The sequence below is a fragment of the Elaeis guineensis genome, chromosome 5 (assembly GCF_000442705.2).
Source record: "Elaeis guineensis isolate ETL-2024a chromosome 5, EG11, whole genome shotgun sequence".
Taxonomy (NCBI): Eukaryota; Viridiplantae; Streptophyta; class Magnoliopsida; order Arecales; family Arecaceae; genus Elaeis; species Elaeis guineensis.
In genome coordinates this window covers 128,309,287-128,337,153 of record NC_025997.2, presented here as the reverse complement: position 1 = coordinate 128,337,153, position 27,867 = coordinate 128,309,287, and the positions used below count along the sequence as shown (strand labels likewise).

The 27,867-nt window shown below is 37.2% G+C and overlaps 1 protein-coding gene across 1 annotated transcript; it reads left to right on the top strand.

Moving 5' to 3' along the window:
• Positions 1-7,096: 7,096 nt before the first annotated feature.
• On the top strand, positions 7,097-26,804 carry LOC105045780 (uncharacterized). Its single transcript, XM_010924180.4, has 18 exons — positions 7,097-7,538; positions 8,032-8,101; positions 8,199-8,780; positions 8,869-9,054; positions 9,170-9,283; positions 11,213-11,271; positions 11,439-11,505; positions 11,666-11,717; positions 11,820-11,912; positions 12,144-12,227; positions 12,361-12,782; positions 14,551-14,612; positions 16,665-16,734; positions 20,758-20,838; positions 20,963-21,064; positions 22,934-23,070; positions 23,540-23,660; positions 26,332-26,804. The coding sequence occupies exons 1-18, from the start codon at positions 7,495-7,497 to the stop codon at positions 26,443-26,445; spliced, it is 2,460 nt and encodes an 819-aa protein (XP_010922482.1). The 5' UTR covers positions 7,097-7,494; the 3' UTR covers positions 26,446-26,804.
• Positions 26,805-27,867: the final 1,063 nt, after the last annotated feature.

Here is a 27,867-nt window from a genome sequence, read left to right as displayed (position 1 = left end):
GATGACCATGAGGCTGAGGGAGAAGAAGGGGATCATGTGGAAGACATTGACGTCGGGGGGTTTGAGATCGACATGGCGGACGAGGGAGTTCGAGTGACGGTTGGGGCAGTGGAAGTTGGAGAAGAGGTGCCACTCAGCGGGGTGCTGGTGCCTGGGGAGGGAGGGAATCGTCGGAGCCGGGGTGGCCCCGGGGTTGCAGGCGAGGAGATGGCTCCAGATGGCCCCCGGGTTGCAGGCGGGGATGGATAAACTTGATTTTTTTTTTTTTTTTGAAGGGTAACGTGGCGAGCAACCATTCACCCAGTTCATAGCCCGTGCCAGAAGAACGGATCTCAATAATAATTTCCTCTCCCCTAATCCAAAATCCATGCGTCCTGGCTTATTGAACTGTTATGATAAAGTTTAGTGATCGGTCACCTCGATGATCTAAGATCATCGGTGATATGAATCCTATACAGTAATTTGATCATTATAATCTAAAATTATCATGTTTGGTAGATCATGATTAGATAATTAAAAATTTTTAAATATTTATAAATAATCTATTTGGTATTTTATGAAAATTTAAAGTTATTGATTGATTATAAAATATCAAAACTGCACATAATATATTTTAAAAAATATATATATATTTATTAATTATATATAATATATTATAAATAAAATATTAATATACTTATTAATACATTAATAAATAATATATTCTATAAAAATATATTTATTAGTCCTATAAATTATTAATTTTATAAAAATATATTAATTATTTATTAATATGAATATTTATTTTGATTAAAGAATAAGATAAATAAAAATAATATATTAAATATTTTTATTCTATAAATATAGAGTATAATAAGATATCTTTACTCTAATTTAAAATTATCATTGAACCGTATGACAATAATATAATTAATAATATATTATAATTTAATATATATCAAAAATAAATATATAATATAAATATAATATAATATTAAATATGCAATATTGATATAATATATTAACGGTATATATATATATATATATATATATATATATTACTAGACTGAAAGGTATTTTTGTCTTTATATTTTAGTCTAAGATCATTATTCGGGGGTGATTTTGGATTTCTAACTTTAAAGATAAGTATCCCATCACTAAATTGGAGGATGATTTGAGGAGCCAAGATAATTTAAGATCGCTGCAGTATAGAATCATTAGAGTACAATCAAACGTGATGATCTTATCATTTTTATCCACATCATTCTTAATTTTTGATGAATCACCCCATATCAAATATCTTCCGTGAATAGAACTAAATTAAACTTATTTAATTAGATATTGGAGCGAGGCCAATGCTCTTTGACATCTAAACCTTGCCTCTTGCATAAAGTGGCAATTGGCCGGAGGTTGTACCTCCTGATTCACCAGCGCCGTTGTAATGTATTGGTTCATACTTCCTAGTACAAGTTGGACTGTTAATAGAAATTTATTGTACATATCCTGGTTGGAGGAATTTCAGGGGATCTGAAATCGTAAGCACCTGGGAAGAAGGAAAGAAGGTTACCAGGCTTACGTTTGCATTGCTGTCAATAGTCTTCTTTATCCATGCTCGCTTCTCCTTCCCTCTCTTCATTATAAATCATTTACTTTTAAAGGGAAAAAAAAGAAGCGAGAAAATTGCTGTTTAGTGATTTATGAAAATTATTTTGTGCTAATTATGTTGTCGCACGAAGAGATTGTTGATGTCATGTATTGCCGGTTTAAAAGATTTATGCATACCAATGTAGAAATAAACTACTCGAAATACACTCCCAAATGCCGTAACTTCCCCCTGCCGTATAAAAATATGCGAAAAGTTCTTTACTTTTAACCAGCTAGGAGGGACTACTCGAATAGTTACTCCATGGGGGGAAACATCAAGATACCCATAACGGATGGATTGAGACGTTGCCCCACTTGCATGCAGAAGTCCTGTTGCGCAAAAGCAAATAGCTGCTTAGATCCCGGGCTACCAAGTTTCACCGGATCAAGTTAGATTACAATTACAAGAGAGGAATCCATCCTAGACCAAGGCATCATGTGCATACGTCTTGTTGGAGGTCTAATTTCATTTTTCACTCTAAACTGTACAAATATAGCTCAGACCTGCTGTATCTTTTACACCAAAGAATGATTTATCTTCCTTCATAATATCAATCATTGGATTATACGATAGTTGCTTTGAAATATATATATATAGATAGAAGAAAGATATTGAAGTACTTCTTTCAGAAATATACGGCATGCAACCTATGTATCTTGTTGGAGGTCTAATTTCATTTTTCACTCTAAAATTATAGAAATATAGTTCAAACCCACTGTATCTTTTACACCAAAGGATGATTGACCTTTCTTCATAATGTCAATCATTAGATCACGCAAGGACTGCTTTGAGATCTATACAGGTAAATAGAAGAAAAATATTGGAGTACTATTTTCAAAACTATACAGCATGCGACCTATCGATTGACATTGCTAAGGAAGATCAATCATTCTTTTCGCACCAAAAGATACAACCCAAACCCTTAACTTATTTTATTGACTCAAGATACTATTTAGTAGGAGGTGATCATATTTCACATCACCCAGTGATGTGAGTTAGGTAATGTGACCACCCTGTTTGGTATTACATCGGTGATAAATTCGGTGATAGCATTCTTGCATTGTGTAGTGATGCTATCACCACACATACTCCAGGTGATAGCATATCACCAGATATTGGTGATGTGATAAAATTATTTTGAAACAAAAATATCCCTAGTGACTAAATTAGGGAGAAAAAAAATCTTTCTCATCTTTTTTTTTCTTTGACCTTTCATCTTCAATAACACTCCCTATAAAAGAATACTTCCTTTTATTTATCTACTAAATATTTATTTTATTTTTATTGACAGATTTAGTTAAATAACATGGATGCCTTTTATTTATTTGTTGGATGTCTATTTTATTTTTATACACTGATATGGTAAACTGGCATGGATGGATCATGCTAAATCCTTCGTGCTTTTCTTTTCTTCATTTTATTTTGATAGACTAAATCATTCCTAATAGACAATTCTGATATTGATGGTCGAAATTGGCTAAGTCTAACCAAACTCGATTATAAATAATATTAGTGTAATATCATTTTAATAGCCTAATCAAAATAGATATCAATAATAATAATATATTTATCAATAATATTAATAATAATGAATATTATTATTATTATTGCTACTACTATATGTTTTTGTGAGGAGTTGTGAACGAAGTATATTTAATTAAATTGTAAAGTAATTATAATATACTAATGTGTAAGGTTATTTATGATATGTTATACATTATTACTATCACTATTTGGTGATATACTAAACACAATGAAGTTCTATTTCTAGTAATATTTCAGTGATATATCAAATACAGTAATCACACATCACCCCAGTATTTGCATATCACCCGAGTACTTATATCACTCTGATGATCACTATTATATATATGCCTTAGAAGCCAATCTGATCGCATATTTATTCTTTCTACGACATAGTTTTATACTTGACCGTATTATTTATTAATAATAGTAGGTAATTTATTTTTATTTATGTTATGTATGTGTCTATGAATTATCTAGAGAATTAATAAGATGATAATACATATTCTTGAGAGATGAAAATTTGAGGCACGTGTCATTGATAATTAATTTTTGATCGATGGATCGTCACGAGGACGGTGATTGATCCGATAAGATTGATGCACAGATCGCTTTCTTTCAGATAGACGAGTTTCGAGTCTACATTCTAGGGATACTGAAGCGAGAGTACAGATAGTTGTTAGAGAATAAGAATATCGAGCATGACTAATATGAGAAGTTACTTGGATGTTTACTTACTTGTCAGTAACTTTCTCGATGATGTAGTGGTGTAATTGGTTCTTTAATCTGTGGTGCTTCGGCTATTCACAATGAATTGCTATAGTTTGACTATACATACACTTGGCCTCTAGTCATTCAGATCATTGCAGTGCAGATTGGTTACAGCAAGTTTATTGTAGGAATGGGGTGTCTTCGTAGATGAGATTTATCGATCTTGATAGATAAAGAGTAGTCCTATGTGATTTATGAGATTGAGTTCTTAAAATCATGACCATGGCAGTGTAAATAATGAAAAAGAGTTTTCATAAGATTTTACAAAATGAACTTGAGTTGAATAAATCTTACATATGACAGATGATGGAGTTTGATGAGTTTTTCATAACCTCCATCTTACTGTATCCCATAGTAACTACACCGAAGAGGTTCATTTTTTTTTATTCTGTTGGATTGTCATTACATATTGCTAGGCGTTACTGATTGATTGTGAGACCAATGAGAATTATTTTGATGGTCAATAATTCTTATTCGGTGAGTTGAAATTATTTAAATCTATTAAAAAAAGTTTTAATAATATTAATGATGGAGATCACAATATATCTCATTACCAGACAGAATAGAATCTAAAGGGTCACATACAAAAGAGGTCTTGACTGATCGGATAGTTGAATTGTGATTTCAAATTGCTAAAGGATTCGATTATCAATGTAATTAATGAAAGGACTTGCTAAGAATTAGTGTGTTAAAGGAGGATTTATTTATAATTATTGCTATATTATTTGATTTAATCAAATAATTGAGGTTGAGTCCTAGTCAAATTAAATTGAGTTTTAATTTGATTGGATTTGATCTAAGTTTGAGTCAGATTGGATTTAATATATCTAAAAGAATTTGGACTCAATAAATACTTGGCTTATTATGACTCTCAATTTGATTAGAGTTCAAGCCACTTGGGACTCTATCTACGAAAAGATGATTGAGAAGCAGGAGTACTCTTCCCTAGATCTCACACCTCATAGAATCATCGGTTCTCTTTGTTTATGCATAGAGAAAGGGAGAGCCTTATGAGGTGGCACATAAAAAAGGATGGCGCAACTCCATCCAAGAGTACCAGGAGCTCCAAAGTCTTATCCTAAGCCCTAAAGGAATTTTAATTGGATTGGGATTCCACGGTTGGATTAAAATCAGTGCTTAATCTCCTCATAAAGAGAAAAAAATGACGTGAAAGGAGAGCATGAGAAAAAAAATTGGATTGAGAGAGGGCGTGCATGATAAGTGAGGTGCGCAAGAAATATCAAGAGGGTGGGATGTCGAAATAAATCACACCTCATGCCTTCTTGCACTTGTTCTTTAATGTGGACGGCTCTAAAAGGCCTCTTCTTTCTTCTATAAGATGTCGAGAGTTGGACATCCCCTAGCCTCCATCTTTGTGTGTGGTGTCCAAAGAGTTGGACTAAAAGCCTCCATGCTCTCTCTTCTCTCACCTCCTTCTCCTCTAGTTTTTTTGTTCTTCTCTTGAGAAGAGAAAAAGGAGAAAAAAGAGAAAAAGATTCAACATCTAAAGAGTGATTTCTGCAAAGGAGCTAGCACCCGATGAGATTAAGATATTCTGATCAAATCAGCTTCATGTGGATACCTCTAGACCGGATGCATATATGACTTCAAAGAAACCTTCAAAGCATTCATGGATCATCGAATTACAGTGAAGATTTATTTATAGAAGGTGAAGATCAAATTTTTCTCTATTTTATTTTTGTCTTATTCTTAACTATGAGGGATCCTGTGGTATTTTTGACATACCATCTCATGCACGTATGCTTGAATTAAATAGTTATAATTTCTCTTCTTTCCTCTGTGTTTAAATTTTAATATTGCATCCTACCAAATTTTCCAACAATCACATCACTCCGACGATCATATTACTAGTGATATACCAAACAATACCTAAGTATATTGGCGTCAGAGCCTGTTAAAAATGCAACATGAACCACAGTCATCTATGTTTAAAAAACATTCACCCCAAAAATTTGATAACAGATGTAGATCTGCCATATAACACTGAAATACGCAACATGCACTACATTGCTGCATTTCGCTCACATATGCATCTAACGTTACTCCTTAAAACGATGCTGGATGAGGAATTTCCCCTTCCCGTGTCATCATATTCCCTACCCAAAAAGAAATATTCTCATATTAATTACATGTGATTCCCTTTGAGTACATACTCTCTCTGCTCCATTTCCTGCAATAACATGCATCTGAAGAATGGCCCCAGATCATGTGAACTCTGCTTGCCTTCCACCCACCCACAGTATGATTAACCAATCCCCAACTGCCTCAAATTGAGTGGACAACCCGGAGTGGAGATGGATACCAGTACTCCCAGCACAAGACCCCCACAATCTTTGTTCTTAACAAAAACATATGGGTGGTCGACCACCCGTCCCTACGTACTAAAGATTGCAGACACCCCAAAAATTCATAAATCGTCCCTTGCCGACTGTTCTTTTGGTAAGCAAGGTGGCTTTATTAGCACTAGCATACAATTACGAGGACCACAAGGAGGCTTCTACACTATAGGACAAATACAGAAACGTACATCCTCATCCGTTATTATCCTCGAAGTGACTCCATAATAATATTTCTCCCCGTGCTGCTGCCTGAGTTGGTTGGTCGATGTGGTTCCAATGATGGGAACTTGTGGCCAACTCTCCATCGAAGCTTTGTTAGCATCAAAACCACCATTTGAGTGAGATAATTAACACACTCAACCATACTTATCATCATCATCATCACTGTCTGTAGACATGTTTATCACCCCCATCGACATGCTTTTTGACCATCCGTGAGTCTCTACCCCAAGATAAAATCATCAGCCATCATCCAACCGACAGATGTCAGTATCGCATCGACCATTTCTCATCGATGGATACACTTCCTCCTCCTCGCATGGTAGGCCAAACGGGTTGTAATTATCAAGGAAAGTGGAAAGCATTAGTCACCGGACCCACTCACACCGCTCCCCAACGCTGCTCTTCCCACTCCCCACAAGAAAAAGAGAAAAATACGGGGATGTTTACCTGACACGTACCCGTTTACAACGAGCTAGCGAGCGCCAAAACCGAATCGGTGGGCAACGTGTCCGCCGACGGCGTACGGTCGGACGGTGTCAACATTCTGGTCGCTTTCCACCTGACCATTTGGACCCGGCAGGCGAGGACTGGCGTCATCATTCTCCAGGATTGCCCTCAAACTGAGGCCGCCTCGCCTCGCTCTCGTCCCTGTTCTCGTTAGCACGACGGCACGAGCACGAACGGGTGCTGAAAGGCCGGCAACGGTATGACACAAGGCTATAAGAAATAGTAGTCTTATGGGATATAAAAACTCTCCCTCCCAGCCGTTCTCCCACACCATGCGAGGAGATCTCTGATATCGTCGCTGAGCTTCCACCCCCTCCACGTGCTCGCGAAGCCATCGCGAAGACCAGCGAGTCTTCTTTCTCCTGGAAAGCGAGAGTGAGAAGGACACGGAGGCGAGGAGAGCTCGGAGATCTCGGCGAACGACGGCCCCAAAGATCGGTGCGGCGAGCGCCAGCGAAGAGAGAGAAAGAGAGGGCGATCGCGGAGATGAAGGGAAAGAGCTTGCCCATCATCACCTTCGAGCACAAGAGGTGAGTTGCGATCTCAACCCACGTGTCCGCCCCCCACTTCCGAGCTGCCCGCCATTACTGTGGTTTCTTTCTTCATTTATTGATCTTTTTTTTCTTCCTCAAAGGTCTCTCCTTTTTCCTTCTTGTTTCGGAATTAGAATTCGGGTAATGTAGTTCGCGATCTTGGATTTCGATGTTGTGGATCTTTGTTTTCGTTTTTAAAAACGGTCGAGAGGTGGAAGAGGGTTTAAGGAATTATGGATCTATGGCCTAGATCCCCTTTTGGAATCTAGGGTTTTAGGTCCGGTTGCGGGTGGGTTGTTTATGGATTAGTGCGACGGATGTTCGGATTGGGTTCGGTTGTTGATTTAGCTTTCTATGGCGGTTGATTCAGTCAAAGATAAGATCTTTTGGGCTCCAGAGTTTTTGATTTTGAAGTGGTTTAGGTAGTGAGGAGCTTTCTTGGGTATTGTTGTATGTTGGTGTCCTGTTTGATGGTGGAAGATGTGAGCAGGGATGCCTATGGATTTGCAGTGCGGCCTCAACACTTGCAGCGATACCGAGAGTATGCGGACATCTACCAGGCAAAGCAAAATCTTTTCTCTTCTCCATTTGTTTTTTTCTTGATTGAATCGGTGCTGTTGTCGCTTACTTGAACTGCTGCGTTCTTTGGGATTCCAGGAGGAAGAAGAAGAGAGATCAGATCGATGGAAGGACTTCTTGGAGAGGCAGGCTGAGCCTGCCCCAGTATCCTCTCATAACTTATCCCGAGAGGAAGGTGGAAATGCGTCATCTTTGGAAGAAGCTAGAGTCGCAGGAGAGGACTCCGATCACACCGAGCTTGGGAAATCTGATGGTCTGGAAGAAACGGGACAGGATAAGATGACAATAGAAAAGGAGAGGAGAACACATAGGATCCAAATTTGGGCTCAGATTAGGCCTTCTCTCAGTGCTATTGAGCAGATGATGAGCCTTCGTGTCAAGAAGAGGAAAAATTTCTCGGGAGGTGATCAAGATGCTGAGAGGAGTGGGACTCGTCTGGTACCGATTGAAGAGGGGAAGCCTGCGGAGGATTCTGAGGATGAGTTTTATGATGTAGAGAGGTCCGACCTCAGCCAAGAGGCACTCCCAGTTGATGGTGGCAATGCTGATCCAGCTGCAAATTTAGCTAGTGCTGGAACACCCCCTGAGCCTTTCTCCTCATGGAAGGAAGAGTTGGAGTGCCTGGTTCGAGGAGGACTGCCAATGGCTCTTAGAGGAGAGGTGCAGTCAGTGTTTTTGCTTTGTCTTGTATGCTCCCGAATAAAGTGTTGTTGTTCACTAAGCTGTCTCTTTTTCTTTATGACTATAGCTATGGCAAGCTTTTGTGGGTGTTGGAGCTCGCAGGGTGGAGAAATACTACGACAGTTTGCTGGATCCAGAAGCTAAGGCTGTTGAAAACACAAAACTTGATGCTCCTCCTTTAGATAACGCCAAGGGAAAACCAAGCAGAAGCCAAGGAAGTGCTCCTGAGAAATGGAAGGGGCAGATTGAAAAGGTCAGTAATTGCATGGATTTGGAATACTAACACATAATTTTTGTTAAGTTGCGTGCAAGTAGAAATAGATTTGGTGGAGTATCTCCATTGATAATACTTGCACATTACCGTACAGGATTTGCCTAGGACGTTCCCAGGTCATCCTGCTCTAGACGAGGATGGGAGAAATGCTTTGAGGCGGTTACTGACAGCATATGCTCGACATAATCCATCTGTTGGGTATTGCCAGGTACTCATTTCTGTGCTTGGTTATGTTAATTTTTATCAGAATATTGAAGATTGAGGGATCTATGCACTTTTGTCACGGGATCAACCAAATCTGTTATTAGTTGAAAGTCTGAACAGGTATTGAAAATTTCATATGATATTCAATCTCACTGCTTCCCCAATCCGAAGGCTTTAATGTTCTTTCTTCTTCAAATTACTGTCTTCGAACAGGAAAAAAACTTGCTAAGTTGGCTAGTGATGGTTATAACTATAGTTGCTCAATTTACCAAATAAAAAATGAATAGCAAATTGGTCGAAATTCACAAAATAGCTGCTATAATATGGATGATGAGAGAATTAAGATTTATAGCTTATATGACTAATTTATTAGATGTTCATACCTTTTGCCTTCCAACTCTCATTTAATATTTTTAATTTTATTCATCTCATATAACTGCAGTGAATCAAAGCATTCCATGAAAAGGCTTTCTACAAATGAAAATGCTTTTTATGTCAAATTATATAGATAATAAAAAATAATTTCTTATGTACTCTTTATTGCTGTTCATGAATACGTGTGAAACAGTCAAAGAACCATCCCATAGGCTTCTAAATTTTATGACTGATCAATAATTTTCTCAACACTTTGAACTCCATATCCGGATGGCCAACTCATTCTAGTGTTGCTGCTGTATTTCTCTGGGTATTAGTCTCTTGTGGGGAGCTTTAGTGATTGTGAGGTTAATTGGTATTTTGAAAGCAAGTTATTTAAAATCTGAGATATTGGTCATCTTGGTGGGCATCCAAGATCAAGATGAATTAAAATCTCAATTTATCTCAGCTGAGATGAAAGGTGGGAAAGCTTGGAAAGGCTTATGATTCTTCAAGATCTCAGCTTAGTGTGAATTTTCGCTGACAATCGCATCCAATTTCAAAAATCTGTGTTGAATACATATCCATGGATATGTATCTGACACTTGGGATTTATGAAGTTATATGCTGCCACTTTTAAAGATTGGCAGCATGTTGACTTCCAATTTCATATTACAAGCGAGTATTCATTCTTTAGTGACCGGCCAAGGATGTAGGTATTGAAATAACTTTGCAAAATGTTACTTTTGTTATGTCCTTAAGTTATTTGAAAAGTTTGAATGAGAAACATGTATGCTAAAAGAATTTAACAAACAATATCTTCTTAATGTTTACTTTTAATGTTTAAACAAACAATATTAAACATATAAATATCTAATTAATTAAGATTATAATTTATCCTTTGTATCCCCATATCTCCTTTTTTTCCCCTCTCACCGACTCAGGCACTTGGATATGTGCTGAATCCAGTTCTTGTACATGTCCATGTCCATGTGCAACAATGGATGATAAATCCGAAATTAGCTGCTACTTTTTGAGCACTGCTTTTGATAATTATTAGTTAAAACCTCTACTTACGGAAGCAGGAAGGTGATTGAGGAATATTGGCTGATAGGTTGATGTGCCATTGGCCGATATATCAGGATGCAGGATTTCTGTATATCATGTTGCTGAGTGCCCGATACTGTGCACACTGTTATGTTAGACAAGATGACAATCACATATATCTAGAAGAAAGGTTGCAATCGTGCTTGATTGTATTTGGTAATGGTAAAAAGGATCCAACTAGTTCAGGATTTGTCCACTTTTAACTACTTGTGCTCCTCCAGTGTAATAGGAAGTGTACCAAGAAAAGCTGTAAATTCAAGGTAAAGTTTGCTTTTTATCTATTAATATAATTGGTCCTTTTGATCCTCCATTTAATTGTGCCAACTGCCATATGATTTCTATTTCTCCAAGCTAACACATCATGTTTCTCTATCTTGCAACAGTTTTCCTGGCTAATTTCTTATTATTTTGGCTAAATTGTGTAATAGGACATTATATGGCATATTTTTTCATTTGCTTCTGTGATTTGCAGGCCATGAATTTCTTTGCTGGTTTGTTACTATTGTTGATGCCTGAGGAAAATGCATTTTGGTGGGTCAGCATTGTCAATCTCTTCATAAGTTTTGTCTAGGTGTTGTAAGAATAATTTTATGGCTGCTGCAAATGATACTCCAGTCATCAGTTATAAGAAATGCTATGCTTATGAAGATTGATAGTGCATCAGTTTTACTAATCCTAAGTTTTATGGTATACGGCAGGACTTTAACGGGTATCATCGACGACTACTTTGATGGGTATTATTCTGAGGAAATGGTCGAATCTCAGGTAATGTTTTTTTCTTTGTTTTGTTTTACATGATTCCCCATCTCCTTGCGATATTTTCCTGAAGCTTGGGTGTCTCATACTGCAGGTTAACATAATAAAAGATAATAATTTATACTATTCCATGGTTTTTATGTTTCTTTAAACTTTTGTTTCCATTCAGGTGGACCAACTTGTTTTGGAGGAACTAATACGTGAAAGATTCCCAAAGCTGGGTTCGTAATACACAGTAAATGACTGTAGAAGTGTGTTTTAACATATGTGTGCATATACAAGGTTACATAACTTCATAATCTCCATATTTTTCTGTATTGCAGTTAATCATCTGGATTACCTCGGAGTCCAGGTGGCATGGGTTACTGGACCCTGGTTCCTTTCCATTTTCGTGAATATGCTTCCTTGGGAAAGTGGTCAGGATTTCTTTTACGTCGTACGATAATTTCATTTAGAAGTTATTTCTAAGGATTTAATTTCCAAATTGTGTGATGCTATTCTTGTCGACTAATCGATATTTTTAAATATGTTTTTTTTTTTTAATAGAGTATCTTAAACTCATATACGGACTTGTGTTCGTAGGTGTGATTATACTTTTACACCTTTTTAAATAAACTATCTTGATGTATTATATTTCAACCATTCAGTTCTCCGTATTTGGGATGTGCTTTTATTCGAGGGGAATCGGGTAATGCTATTCCGTGCAGCCCTTGCTCTGATGGAGCTATATGGTATGAGATGTTTTGCTTTCAGTTCATGATGTCTTTGGTAAAATGTAGTGAGATGTTAGCCAGAACCCTTTTATTTACTGCATCAAACACTAGGTGTGAAAAGTCACTTCTTTTCCTACATCTTTGGTTATAGGTCCCCCACTTGTGACCACAAAGGATGCAGGCGATGCAGTTACCTTATTACAGTCACTTGCTGGTTCTACTTTTGACAGTAGCCAGCTTGTTTTGACTGCTTGCATGGGATATCAAGCTGTAAATGAAATAAAGTTACAAGAGTTGAGGGATAAACATCGGCCATCAGTTATAGCTGCAATGGAGGAAAGGTCTAGAGGACTGCGTGTTTGGAGGGACTCCAAAGGTCTTGCAACTAAGCTATATAATTTTAAGCGTGATCCTGGAGCACTAGTCTCAGAAGCAAATTCCACAGAAAGAATGGGGGACATGAATAAGAATGGGGATCTGCAAATTGAGTCTGAATCAACAGATTTACATGGCATTTTTGGTAACCTGACAGTTGATGCTGAGTTGAATTCTTTACCTGATCTTAAAGAACAGGTAATGTTCTTATTGCTTACTCTTAGCATACTTCTACTGCTAGTTTCCTTAAGAGATAGGCAATAGAGTTGCTGTTGAAGCAAAGATACTTTCTGGGGAGGTGCCTACAGTGCTTTCCACCACACGGTAACTTAGTATGCATGGTTTTAGGTAAGAAAAAAAAAATACTAGCCAACATGAAAGCAGATGACTAACCCTACAAGATCAGCATCCGTGCTTGTTTAGGAGGTCCTCTGAGTGGTGGGCCCCCATATCTAAAAGCAAGGTTTTTGATGCTGATTCTGATTCTTTTAGGGTTATTCTTTTGCTTTATGTTAATTTACCATTGCTGATTGCTATTTAGATAATGGCATTATAATGGTTATAATGGTAATAATAACAGTTATTTCTCACCTTTTTTAGGCTATAATAATGCTTTATGACCATTACAAGTGTTATATGGTGGTTAGGACAGTTGCTGTTTTACATCATTACTGTTAGAAGTTTAACCTATAAATGAATTGAGATATATCATTACCATGTAAATTCAAAAGCTTTGAACGTCTGTTATTATTGCCATAAGTGATTATAATGGTTCACATGGCCTTCAAAACAGAGCAATAATATATATATATATATATATATATATATATATAAGATTTTAGTCATTTTACCTTTAAATAGGATGCAATAACCATCATAATTATCCATAACAGTTATGGAGCAAGGCTTTACCTGTAGTGCTTGAATAATAGTTCCATTGAAACATGGTGGTCTGTGACTAAAGAAAGTGAGGGTGCAGTGCTTACAGTGGAAGATACCATGCTGGACATTGTCTAATCATGCAACATTACCTGGTGTGTACTCGCATATGTATTATTAAGGCTATTTTGTGCTTCCTGCTTTTTTGGAAGACTAGGCAATAATTACAAAATATACGAAGAGCAAACTAAAGTGATAACATGGATGTACTTTACTAACACTAAACTCTCTGTGAATGACTACTCTTGCAAATCTGAATAACTAGAAGTAAGAAAGAAACAAAGTACTCCAATCCCTTGTGACATTAAATGATGTCTCCTCTACTGCATTTAATCTTTTCTATCTTCTGACCAATTATGCCATGATCATGGTGATGAAGTGACATTCAATGCAACCCTACTTTGGGAAGTGGAAGGATCAAAATCATGATCATAACTTCATAAGAAGGGCTCTAATTCATATGTGCAGTTGATAAACCATGCCAATGGTTTGAATATCAGATGACACACTCTATTGACTGTCAAGCATATTTTTGAACATGTGATCCTTCACCTAATCTGCATTCTTAAGAAAAATGCAACAATGTGGAAACACAATTTAAGGTTGTCTTAGTGCTGACTTTGCTTGCAGAAATGAATAAAAAACATGTTTGAATATAAGGAACAACTTTGGTCCACATATATGTGCGTGCATTTCTCAAGCTTCTGGTCTCTGAATTGCAGAAATGAACAAAAAACATGTTTGAATATAAGGAACAACTTTGGTCCACACATACGTGCATGCATTTCTCAAGCTTCTGGTATCTGAATTTGGAGGCACCCTGTCAGTATCACAATAGACCCACTTGTCCATGCTTCTTTTTGTAACATGATCTTGAAAGATATTTTGTTTATTTAACAACAACATGCCTTTGTTACCAAATAAAAGCAAGGCACTTATGGTACTTTATTCTTGAGAAACAGGATGGTGAACAGCTTTTCTTTATATTGTCACTAACGTTTGTTTGGTTTCCCTTTTTCTGATCCAGGTGGTATGGTTGAAGGTTGAGTTATGCAGATTGCTGGAGGAAAAAAGATCAGCCATTCTCAGGTTAGTGTCCTTATAGCATCTGGCTATTTCAATGTGTAGAGTATCATCTTGCTAGAAATTGGGTATTTTAAGTGTTTCATCTTATATCTTAAGTTGACATACACACTATATATTGTGGATTGAAGTGCTGTTTGCAGCAGCCGTACTTGGTACCTTACATATATGGTATAGTATTATGCCTATGCATAACATGCCTCTTAGTGCTTGCACACTGAAAAATAGCGATGTATCATGAAGTGGTACTGGTGGTATCATTGAGGGGCATAGCAGTGCTGGCACCTTCCTGGTACATCATGGTATGGCTAGTATGGACTGGCATGCACTTATATCCTTGCTATGTCAGTTTTGGCAAGTGCTTATACTCTTCCATATTAACATATACAAGGCTAATGCTCCATCAAGACCCTACATGGAGTGTAGTGTAACATATAAGTGCAATAGTGGATGCAAAGATATTTTTATGCTAGCAAAAGTGAGGGTAAGGAGAAGTAGTGAATCAGTGAATTACTTTACCTTCCACGCAAAGGGACAGGTATAGCATATTTTTGTGCAGATCATGATTTCAAGTGCAGGCTGCACTAAACTAGTAACGGCACGAGACAGAGCACAATAAATATTCAACTCTTTTTTTTAATTATTTCTTGTTGTCCCCAGCATCTCGTGACACAGCATGGCATGACATGTATCATGATGGCAGCAGGTCACCTGCACGCCCGCTGTATTGATACTTAAGAACCTATTTGGAGATTGATGATATTGTTGAAAGATGAAAACTTATATTATTGTTATGATATGAGAGTAAAATTAAGAGAGGATCTGTACATAGTTTTAAGTATTTGGAAGGGATTCTTGAAGTTGATTGTTTTCAGGGACTACATCAAATATTAACCAGGACTGGGTAATGATATAAAGAACTTTGGACGACTGTGGTAATATCATTTCGATAAAATCTTTGGAATGACAGCTGTATTATAGTTAATTGGATCTATTTTGCTTATATCTAAAGCTGGTGGGATTGGTCATCAGTGTTTTATCATTTTCCATTTTTGACTTAGGTTGGTAATGCCTTCCAATCTCTCTTTTTCCCATGCCCCTTCATTCCCTTTATGCTCTCCCTTGACTCCTCATTTGCTTGAGGAAGAAAAATTAGAAAAGAGAAACATAAAAGTATAAAGTTGAGAACAGATTTGACATCATTTAAAAAAGATTTATACCTCTCCCTTGACCAGATTTGTGGAAATAATACAACTCTTAGGCAATGTGTTTGGAATAGTGAAAACAGTTTCACATCATTCCATATATTCATGTAAAAGCAGTTTTCTGAACATGGAAAATTACCATCCAAGTAAAAAACAATACGCTGAGAGTGCTATTGGAATGGTAAAAGGAGTTTCACGTCATGTCACCATATTTACATAAAAGCAGTTTTCTTGACCATGGAAGGTTGCCATTCACATAAAGAGGAAAACTTTGGTAAGAAGAGAGGGTAATAAAAGAATGGTTGGATATAGATAGCAAGAAAAATCTGGAGATGTATCCCTTTGGAAGAAGTTGGCCTTGTATAGGAATTTGGAACCAATGTTGAAGACTTGAAGTAGTTGTCAGGCTGGTTGCTATACTCGTTTTATGAATCCTGGTAGGTTAGTTTTGCTTTCTACTTAGAATGAGAGTATGAGACACTAGAGGAGTCACTGGTTTGCAAATTACCTACTTTAATTCCATTAAAGAAGTCCCGTATTACTCTTTTACTACTCCTTAGCTTTTGATTTTTCTTATACATCAGGCTCAGTCTGACACACCTTGGAGGCTTGGACAGTTGTTCTGCTGTTTTCTGGATTTGGATATTTTTCTCTGTATCTGATACTTACATAAGTTTCTGTTGGAATTCGTGCATTATGGTTTTCAGATTATGATGAAAATTTCCTCCGATAACAACTAAATCTGCAATGATCATGGCTCATATGCTTGAAGGCCAGATTCAAAGATTTTCCCAGTTAAATGCTAAGTTTCTTTTTTTTTTTTTTTTGTTGGTGTTTTTACTGTTCATGTCAGAGCTGAGGAGTTAGAGACAGCTTTAATGGAGATGGTCAAGCAAGATAATAGAAGACTTTTGAGTGCTAAGGTAATCTGAATGATACTATAAATTATTCTCTGATCATCCCTTCCCTGCTTGCTTCCCTCTGAATATTGCTCAATAGTCTGTGATAGTTTATATGGTAATAGACGGCTTACTCTTATAGATTTTCTTTCACTAGTAAATTTGATGCATTTGCATCATGTTGGTTTCATGACTTATGATGAGATTCATGGAAATTTATATGCAAGTGCGGTACAAGAACCTGAAAGTATACTTCATTTTCTTCTTTCAAGTAGCCTTTTAGGAGCAGCAGTGTCTTATTCCTGGATTTGCAGTGTAATTTATGGTGTCTTACAGCTTAACGCAACTGAAATGAGGGCCACTACACCTATGGCATTTGGATTTCTTTTGCTTAAAAAGATTGATTCTTCTAAGGATATGTAAATATTGTTGTAACTCACTGTTTATTGATCATTGCATAATAGTTCTTCGTGCTTAACAATCATTTTTCATGTTACTGCCTTGTTCTGGCTACTTACTGATTGGTCATCTTATTTAACACAACATCAATGCTTAATCATGGGCTTTGATTTTCTTGCAAAATACAATTTCTTTTCTTCTTCCTTCATCCATTTCAGTTTTATTTTTTAAACATTGTTCTGATTGAGGAGAAAGAATAAGTTCCTTCAACCCTCTCAACTCAAGTCTCTTAAAAATTAAAATAATATTAGAAAATAGGAAAATTGATGAAAGTAGGGTCTGGATGCCCTTTTCTTTCATTAATGACTCCATAAAATTGATTCACAAAGCTGCTTTTTGTAATAGTGTGGTTTGCTCTCTTCTAGTTGAAAAGAGGAATTGGGTAGAAAGTGGGGTAAAACTCTTTTTGCTTTCATCCCACCAATGTGTACAAATTTGTGATACAAGATAGCTTGATAAAATTTTCAAATTTGAGAGTAGCTAGATCTCGACTACTACATCAACTTCACCAGGGGTCATATTACTAAATTCTTCCCAGATTAGAAGTTATGGCTTCTTGAAGTTTTGGTACTTGATTGGATCTTGGATGTGGCTGATATTTCCCAGATTGGTCGCAGAGCCCAGAAATTTTTTTTTGGGTGGGGTGCAATAATAGTAACTTATAATTAAAAAGTAGGGGTTGCAACAGGTCGGGTCGATCGATACCCATACTCACCCCGCCAGCAAAAAATCCATACTCGTACCCGCCCCATACCCATCTTGGGTCAGATTGGGTCTGGTCGAGCTCCAAAAATGGATTGGGTCAGGTCGGGTTGGATATATCTAAAATCTTTATATAGTTAAAAAATAAATTGTACAATGGAATAGGGCCTTATAAATTAAAAATTTTGTAACGAATGAAAAATCTTTTCAATCAAAAATTGCCAACCCTACAAAATATCATGCTTCTATCAAGATTAAGCTCTCAAAACCTCAAGGAACCAACTCACACCGCCACAACTTGAACAGAATCCCATATACTTGAGGGAAAAAACCCAATCAGAACCTTGAAAACCCCTCTAATCTCTCTCAAGTGCTCTCCTTTTCCACGGATCTCTGAAAAAGATAATGAAAAGAAAAGAAAAAGAAGCAAAAAGAAAAAAAAAAAGACAATCTATGTAGGAAAATGACTTACCTCTCAATTTTTTCCGCTTTTTCTTTGTTTTCTTTGATTTTCCCTTCATTTTCTCCCAGTTTTTCCTCTGCTTTTTCCATTCTCAAGAGTCTCAATTGGGTGGGAGGCTCGGAGTGGCCGAATATGAAAGCTTAAGGGAGGCAGAGCGGCTGAATATGGGAAGCTTAGACCGCTAGGGTTTTGTATTGGGTATATATATATATATATATCAGGTCGGGTTTGGGGCAGGGCATACTATTATCCATACCCGACCCATACCCACTTCGGGTTTTTTTTCTAAAACCTATATCCACTCCGGATTTTAATCGGATCGGGTAAAACCCGCCCCATTCGGATCGGGTCAGATCGGGTACCTGATGGGTCGGACTAAATTGCCACGCCTATTAAAAAGAGATGAATAATCATTTAACCAGTTGAGCAATGGATTTCTATGATGAATATATTATATATTGATGCAAGCAAGGGATATGATATGCCTAAAAGAGGTGGAAAACAACATGAAAAGCACAAAGAAACTTTTCTGGCATGGCTCTTATCAACGAATGAATCAGAAGGCAGTTTTCAAGTATTATAGGAAAAAGAATCAAAAGACAGCTTGTTGTAAACTTGAAAATAAATGACAAAAGAGAAGGGAAGGGTTTACCTGTTCTTGTTGTTGTTGATAATCCTTAATCTACTCAGTAAAACTCTTAACTAAATCTTAGAACATAGCATTCTTTTTAGAAAGGCAAAATTAAACATGGGTTTCTCTCTAAGAAATAGACTCTTAATAATTTTGCACTTGGAGAGGCATCTGCTGTTGGGACTTGGAAATCGGAATGCTGTCTGGTGGTGACAGGATCTGGAGTATTTCATTTTTTAAGAGGTAAACATGATTTTATGAAAGTTACTAGGAGATATAAAACAAAGATAAATCTCAAAAAATTCAAATTTCAAAAGTTCTAACATTCTACCAAACTATAGAACTTTAGGATAAAATCAAAAAGTTCCCATGTTCCATTATCCTTTCCTTGGTAACTAGGTCCAAAATTCTAGGGGAGCAAACCTTATCCAGATGTTTTGGCAAATGGCAGCAACCATCATATAACTAAAATCCCAAAGTGGGTGTGTTGTGGGGGGGGGGGGGTGAGGGGGTGGTGTTGTTGGGGGGTTCACCCCGTCTCTGCCAGTGCTCAGACCTTGTCCGGACCTACTGGCTAGAGTCATCTACATTAGGATTGGTGATCCTCCTGGATGCTTAGCACATGCTGGTTTGGCAATCTTATGCCCTCTGGTCTGTTAGAAGGATAAAGGTATCTTGAAGGCCTCTATAAGTGTATCCCACACTTCATTAAGACAGTAGCTGATGTACAAAGTTTGAGGAAAGGTGGTGTTATCTCCACCTCAGAAAGCATGACTTATCTGTACTTCTGAAGTTTCTCACATGTAAGAGATTTTCTTCAGATAAACCATCAAGTTATGACTTAGATGTTTTGGGAAACCTTTGGCTTCCAAATCAGTTTTTGAACCCCACAATGAAGGTCCTCCTTGATAGAAAGTTTCGGGACTGCAGGCCAGGGTGAGACCTTGTCCGTTTGAAGAAGGAAAGATTGTTAGAATTGGTTAGATTGATAACCTTAAGGTCCTTAGTTTGCAAGCCTATTGGATTTCTTGTGTCGGTTAGACATTAAACAGCAACGTTTCCTATCTGCAACCAGAATGCTACCCCCCCTCTGAAAGGCCCAGAGGAAAGGTAAAGGTGATCTGGAAAGGGCAGATATGACATGTTTCCACAATCTGACCTCGTCCTGGATCCCCCTTTAGTTTACTCCTGATCTCCAGCTCTTCAACAGGATGTAAGCAACTTTATTAGCTAGATGCCTAGATCTATATCTAGCATGTGACAGATTGACTATGACTCCTCCACGTAGCCTGCTTTCATTCCCAAAAATTGCAGTTTACAAACTTCAGCTCCATTGTGCATGCATCTGCACTGTTTCCACAGGCTCCAAGAAATTTGATTCCTGGGTATTGAACATGAGCATAGAGTTGATCCTGATGTTCGCAAGCTCTGATCAAAGTTTTTCTTCATTGTTCCTGTCTTCGATTATCACTTTTTATATTGTGTAAATTACAGCGTATTCTAGTGTAGGTGGGAAGCATACTAAATTTTACAATTCATGATCTGCAAAAGTTTACCATTTATGATCTTGCTTATTGTTTGGCTCCAGTCAGTGCATATTGCATTGTAATTTAATGTCTTTTAGTATTTGAATTACTTTTACATTGTGGAATTTGATATGTTAATTGCATTTAGTACTTGATAAACTCTTCAAACTTTATTATTAGGTCTTTTGTGAAGAAGTTTTGTGCCCATGGCTTTGTAAATTTGACTCCTTAATTTTCCTTATTCTTCTTATCATCTCATCTGATAGGTTGAACAATTAGAGCAAGAGGTATTCGAGTTACGACAGGCTTTATCTGACAAGCAGGAACAAGAGCATGCCATGCTTCAGGTGTTTCCATGCTCTGGTTTATTTTTGCTGTCTACATTCTTATCTGTCCTTTTTGTACCCATATATTCGGTAGGTACCTTAGATTGCTTTAGCATGGAAGCTGATACAGTGTGATGACTAAAAGGTCTTGATGCGAGTGGAACAAGAACAGAAGGTGACAGAGGATGCCCGCATATTTGCTGAGCAAGATGCTGCTGCTCAGCGATATGCTGCTCATATGCTCGAGGTTCTTTCTTGTCTTTGTTATGGTTTTTTGTTGAACGACTACTACCAGTGATATTCTTTTGTCATGCTTGCTTAAACTCAGACATTGGTTGAATTACTAGATTAGACTTATGGAGAGGTGTGCGTAATTCCTTCAAAACTTACTTTCCTGTTTAATAGGTATCTTTGAACGGAAATGACTAGGGCAGTATTTTCTGACAAATTATTGTAAAAGGTGGAAGTTGATTTTGCTTAGGATTATTCCATAGATTAGTGGAGCTGATGAAAGTGGGTTATTAGAAAGGTGCAAAAGCACCTTGTAGACTTTCCTTCTTTTTCCAAAGAATGTCCCTTCAGCATGGATTTGTTCTTTCTTTTTGCTTGCTTTTAAGTGAAGCTGCATTGATGCAAATTACCAAGAAAATCAGAAACTATTGTGTGAAAAGACTCATTGAGACCCTCCTAGTCTTAGCATCCCATCTCAAGGTGATGCTCTAGACACAATGCCTTGAGGTGCAATAGTGAGGATTAATAATGCACAGGCTTGATGTTAAGAGGCTAACTAAGGGACACACTGGGTGACATTAAGTTGCACCTCTTATGGTAGGTTAGGATTTGATTATTTCGACAGCCACATAACGAGGAACAATATATCTGTTTTTATATCTTACCCAGATGCTGCCAATGAGCTCAAGTTCCAGACCTATTTATGGTAGGATATTTATACACCAACCATCATTGCCCTTATCCGGTGTGTTTGATCATCAAGTTCCAGACCTATTGAATTTTGATGATAATGGCCAAACAAGACACTTGCATCCTCGACCTAGTCTATCTTACATTATTTGTCGTACAAGTCTAACTTTTGGAAAGTTAATGGGATTTACATGTTACATCTTAAGGATCATCTTTCACCTCATTTAGAGTCTAAATGCCTCACCTTATGCCTCTACTTTTTTGAACACTGCCACCAATTCTTTTCCTAGTCTCCCATGCATCTGTTGCCTATTTGACTTACAACATTTTGACACTTCAACAAAAGACCTTCCATAGCAGGAGTCTAAGGCAATCGTGGTATATATGGAAGGAACTAACATGTCATATAATAGTCTATTTCCATGATATAATAATGTCATCATTAGGAATATCTAACGGACCTTAGTAGTAGGAAATTCTATCTATGGTATGGTATCGACTTCAGAAACTCCCTAGGAACTTGAAGCTGCATCTACTTCTTAAGTGCCTCCTTCACTAGGTTTTTAAAATATCTTCTTCCCTGCACACACGCATTCCCACTCCTGCACCCTCTCTCAATTCTGGCAACTAAATTATGCACTGTTTGAGAAAATCTGGATGTTTGACAGATTCTTTTGGACCTCTCTCTCATGAGGATTAGTTTATAGACCACCATTTCTGGGAAATAGCAAACTAAAAAATTGTCATCTGAATATGTTGACAATTTCCTGGTCAAAGAGTTCTGCAACAATTTATGGTTTTCAGGTTTGTACTGTGTTAAGTTCATCACAACTAGGATTCTGAAGTATTACAAGCAGCTAATGATGCCTACTGCTTGTAGGATTTCCAAACTCTGCAAGGACAATAATTTTTTCGGAACTGTGAAAAATGCACTCTTTGTTATGCTGCAGAGCAGTTGCACTTGTTCAATTTTTATTTTATGCATTCTGAGAGTTGTCACTTTTCCAACATGTGTTGCCATCCAGTACTGTAACTTGTTTAGCCTCTATCTCTTTAGAATGTTAGGAAAGGGCCTTAACCTGGTTTCTTGTGCGTAAAAAATTAGTTACACAAACCAGACAAGCTAGACAAATTTGATCATTTTGTGCATTTTTGTTTGTTGTGCATTGTTATCCAACTTACCAAATATGTGCAGGAAAAATATGAAGAAGCCACGACTTTACTTGCACAAATGGAAAAGAGAGCAATCATGGCAGAAACAATGTTGGAGGCTACCTTGCAATACCAGTCTAGCCAGCTTAAGGCGCAACAACCTTCAATTTCTTCTCCAAGGTATCTCGTCCAAGGTTTTAAATCCTGTGGAATGGAGCTGTCCTCATTTTTCCATAGAAAGAGACATGCAACCATGCACCTTGTCCCAAACACTAGGGATGGGGGATATCCTGGGATGCTCCGATCAGGATGCAGGGATGATGGTGGGAGTGTCCCATCTTGACACTTGCGACTGTACCTCATCCTGGTGCCCCATTGGATAATCTTCTGAGATACGGAACTATTTCTCATCAAGTTGATTGTTTAATACTGGTTTTGGTCCCAATTTTTGTTAGTGGAGTGCCAGTTTTTCTCCTGTTAGGTATTTTGTTTAATCACATCACTTTTTTTCCCAGACATTTACTTCCACATATGAGAATGGTACCTAAGTTGTATGCGCATATGTCTTTGCACTGCATTCTTTCTCTTAATTTATTGCTATACGTACAAAAGGCATGAATTTTCTTCATCTTATGTTGTTGCTTTGTAGAACACCAACTGCAGATAATTCACTTGCACGGACAAATCAAGACTCAACTCAAGACATCCCAGCCAAAAAAATAAGCTTGCTTTCTAGACCGTTTGCACTTGGCTGGCGTGACAGGAATAAGGTATGCTGTACTATTTGCCTATTAGATTTTAGATTGCTGCAAAACCTAGATGCCTCCTTATCTAATAGGTTGTTTATAGACTGGTAGCAGCCATAGTATTTTGCTTGTTGGGTAGCTAAGAGAAGGATATACTGGAAGTACAGATGGACTACATGCTCAGCAAGTTGAATGCGGATAGGGGCATATCTTTCTAGGTCTAATATAGTCAAGTTTTGAAATTGGAAGGCCACATAAATTATTCTTAACCATGAAGCTACCAGATTGCTAGAATTCTCTTTATATATAAATTAAAATTTATATAGTTTTGTATTTTTGAGAATCTAGCAACTGCAGAACTTAATAATTGAAGTACAATTGACGACAGTAGAATGTTCAATTGATCCTCAATTATATCATCCATGCACATTGCACAGCTTTCAAGGACATCACGTTCTCCAGACCTTTCCACTTATCAGTCTCCATCTGTAGTCGCCTCTGCTATGAGGTCTTTAATCTTTGGCAATCCCATAATTGGCTCAAAATTGGCATCATGTCAGCCTTGCTTATGCAGATCTTCTGATGTTATTTGATGATAAGTCAAGGTTAAATTTTGGAGGGGTGAGGACTGGAGTTGTTGGGACTGATGCAAGCTAAAAGCATTCTAGATTTCAGTTAGTTATTTATGGAACTTTGCTTTAACCCCCTGTCCAGCTGCAGTGTTTGAATCAGCTATTCACTTTCTGAACTTTTTTCTACCCTCTGTTGGAAATTCTGGCCATTTACAAAAAAAAGCCCTGCTTTACTGTTCGATCATAAATGTGGAACATTTTGTGAATGTTCCTCTCTGGCAGAAATCTACCATTTTTCAAACTTTTGCGTGATCATTTTGCCATCAAACTTTTCATTTTCCTCCCTTCTTCAATCCCCTAAGATTTTTCAGATGTCATAAACCAAGCAGTTTGATGATCCAGGACATCCAACCATAGCCATCGGGGACCCCTACTTGACGATGGACAAGGGGTAGTAGCATGGCAGTTGTCAATCAATGGTTAGGGTATTTTTATGTGTAGTCTGATCTTTAAGCAGCATATCTTTAATTTGCAGAAAGTGAGGGGTCTTTCTATCACTGCTGGGCTGTATAGTGGTTTGTATGCCAAAATCACATATCTTTTTCTTTTTCTACATGCCATTTATTTAAAATAATAAAAATATTATGGTATTTGTCTCTTTGAAGAATCATGGTTGATTTAGAAAGCTTTAAATTCTTTTTTTTTTTCCGTTTAGGGCGATCCAGAAAGGAATAGTATAGGCACCTATCTAATACCATTCTGCCAACTATCGTTAAATAATTTCCAGCTTTTTACTCACACTTGCTAGCTTATGAAAAGTCCTGGGTTTTTCCCCTTTAGGGAAGTAAATTAGTATTTTATGACTCTGTGAGGTCAATTTGACTTGTTCAATATCATCATGCAATTACTTTCTCAATGTTCCATTCATTTCTGCAACTGAAGCTGATCTGGTGTACCATCACCTTGCCATTAAACCTGAGCTAGCACTCCATGGTTCCTTCACTAGTTCTTGAAATAGAGGTACTGGACTTTCTTGTATGGATAAGAGTCCTTATTTTGATCTTTATATTTTCAAATCTTTTAGATTCCAAGATGGACCCCCTTCCCTGATTTTTGGACTTAAATGTTTATGGATCTATCTGCTTGATAACTCTTGTTTTTTTTTTTTGCCGTAACTTCTGGTGCCTATCTTTGTTTTTTGTTGCCATGCCATTTGTGTCTTTGAATCTGATTCCCTCTGGTGTGCTGCTGGTGCTTCTGCTAGAATATTTCATGTAACATGGCCTGTCTTTAAAGGTGGTGCAATTTAACTTTGGAGCTGCAAATCTACATGTCATAGGCCAATTATTTGATGCTTGCAGAGCAACAGTACGGCAGCCAGAAGGGAGAGGACTATCTTCACAACTTGTTTGTTTCATGCATGGGCCACATGGCTTCCATTACACTTATACAGCACATCATGTGCAAATAGTTAAACAAGTTTATTTGTTGTGCTTTTGGAATCATGTAGAAGTAGTTTAATGACCCTTTATTTTAATTTTAATTTTTTATTTCTTGGTGCACTCAAATTGTTCATGTCGAATAAATTGTTATACTTCCTGGCACCATTACCATACCTATGTCCCCTTGCCAGCATGCTCGCCCATTATCAGTATACAAATTCTTTCAAAATATACGTAGTTAGAATGATATCAAAATATGTTATGGAATGTTTGAAAAAGTTGTCAGATGATACAGATAGAAATTGGTATTTCAGTTTTCCTGAAAAAGATATTGGGATTTTGAAACTCATATTATATCTTCACTGGCCAGCATTAAGGCTTTATAACCCAATAAGGGATTTTCTTTAGACCATTGGTTGTTGAAGGAAACATAAAACATGATGTTCCGGGTGAATTTGTGCGTTTAAGGTTCCTTAGCTATACTGAATAGGTGCAAACCTTAGCCAAGAGATCCTCTGAGTAGCAACCTTTTGTTTCTTAAGAACTGAGTTGCAAACCTTAGCCATTCTGGCAGTTCCTTCAGATTAAATTTCTCCTCTGGTGCTACTATCATTTCTCCAGCTTATGCTGCTTTTGATGTGAGATTTACTGAACCGTTGATGACAATTTACTGTACTCCAGGGCAAACCAAGCAACTCTGAGTCGTCCAATGATAGCAAACCTTCTGATGATGGGGAGCAGAACTTGCAGACACCCGAGAGAGATATGAACGGGCACCAAGAGCTGGATAAATAGAAAGTTTTGATGGAGAGAGGAAAGCAAAATCAGCCATCGTGGTATTGTCATATCTCATGTTCATTACTATGTTGACCATACTGTGAGGGTACAGGGATGGTGGCTGCAAATATGCTACCCTTTTCTGTTGTATCAATCCCGTTTGTGAGAGAGAGAGAAGGAAAGGGGGGGGAGGCCTTCGTAGGTTTTGCAGTTTATTTTAATTTGTCAAAGAATCATCATTTAATTTCACATTCATTGTTTGATTAATCATCATAATAAAGAGTAGATATAAGGAAAAAGTGGAATATGGAGACATATGAACCGGCAGCTGTGTTGTTTATTTCATCATATAAGTGAACACTTGCATTTTCTAGTAACTCTTCTTCTTCTTCTTCTTCTTCAATCTCAATCCTCCATCTTGCTAACCAGGTTTTGTTCCTACCCATCTAACTCAGAATCTTTAGTTGCAGGTAATAGACAGAGGTCCCAACCTGCTCCATGTCAAGGAGAGCTTCTTATGACTTCCTCTTCATGATCAATTGTGGCTTAAATCAATTAGAGATGTTTAGGTTCTTTTTCATGCCTCAAGAGACTTAAATCAAGTCTTGATGCTTTCCCCAGCCTTCTTTCATTCCGGTCAAAGTTGGATTATCAGTTAAGGTAATTTGTTGAGTAATTGATATTAAAAAAAAAAAAAAAGAGATAGAATGAGAGAAAGAATAATTAGATTTGAATAACAATGATTATGATGCAGCGTAAATAGGAGTTAATTGATTCTTTTGCTTGTGGACGAGATTCCTGCTGCTTTCTTAATGGTAGAAGGATATTCACTGCCAACTTTAAATTTTACATGCGAGCAGGTTATCCCTTAACTCTATGGGTCTCTCGGCTTCTATATATGAGCAGGTTGAATATCCGATATACAGGTTTCTCAACATCCATACAGAAGTGGTTTGAATCTTCATTTCGCAGGCTACGTGAAGCCCATGTAAGAGTAGATTGAACCTCTGCTCTTGAGATATAATTGGAACTACATCTATTAATAGTTGGAAAATCCTTCCCTTCCAAGAAGGGCTTAAAGTCTTGGAATCCTATGAAAGGAACACTATGTCTAGTGCTCATGCTCTTATTATGAGAAGAAAGAACAGTAATTGCTAGAAACAACTTCTTGTATATCATTTTTTTTATAATTAATATTTTCTAGGTATTCTTTTGAAAATTTATTCTTCAATGATTAATTTCAGAAAAATCCATTTCCATATCATTTCGAAGATATGCGGCAAATGTTCCGATTTGTTCCAGCTTTCATGGATGGATTCTTCAATAATTTGATCCCTTTATGGTTGATTCATGATTGTTGAGTCATTGCTTGATTATTCAAATATATAGGCACTTATGACTCAGATTGAAATTGATCAAAGTAATGCTGGTTATGAGCTG

Excerpts from the sequence above, each read along its gene's own strand:
- LOC105045780 (XM_010924180.4), top strand. The coding sequence starts at position 7,495 with ATGAAGGGAAAGAGCTTGCCCATCATCACCTTCGAGCACAAGAG. Across the intron at positions 12,228-12,360 it reads TGCTCTGATGGAGCTATATG|GTCCCCCACTTGTGACCACA; the intron begins GTATGAGATGTT and ends CTTTGGTTATAG. Across the intron at positions 21,065-22,933 it reads ATGCTGCTCATATGCTCGAG|GAAAAATATGAAGAAGCCAC; the intron begins GTTCTTTCTTGT and ends AAATATGTGCAG.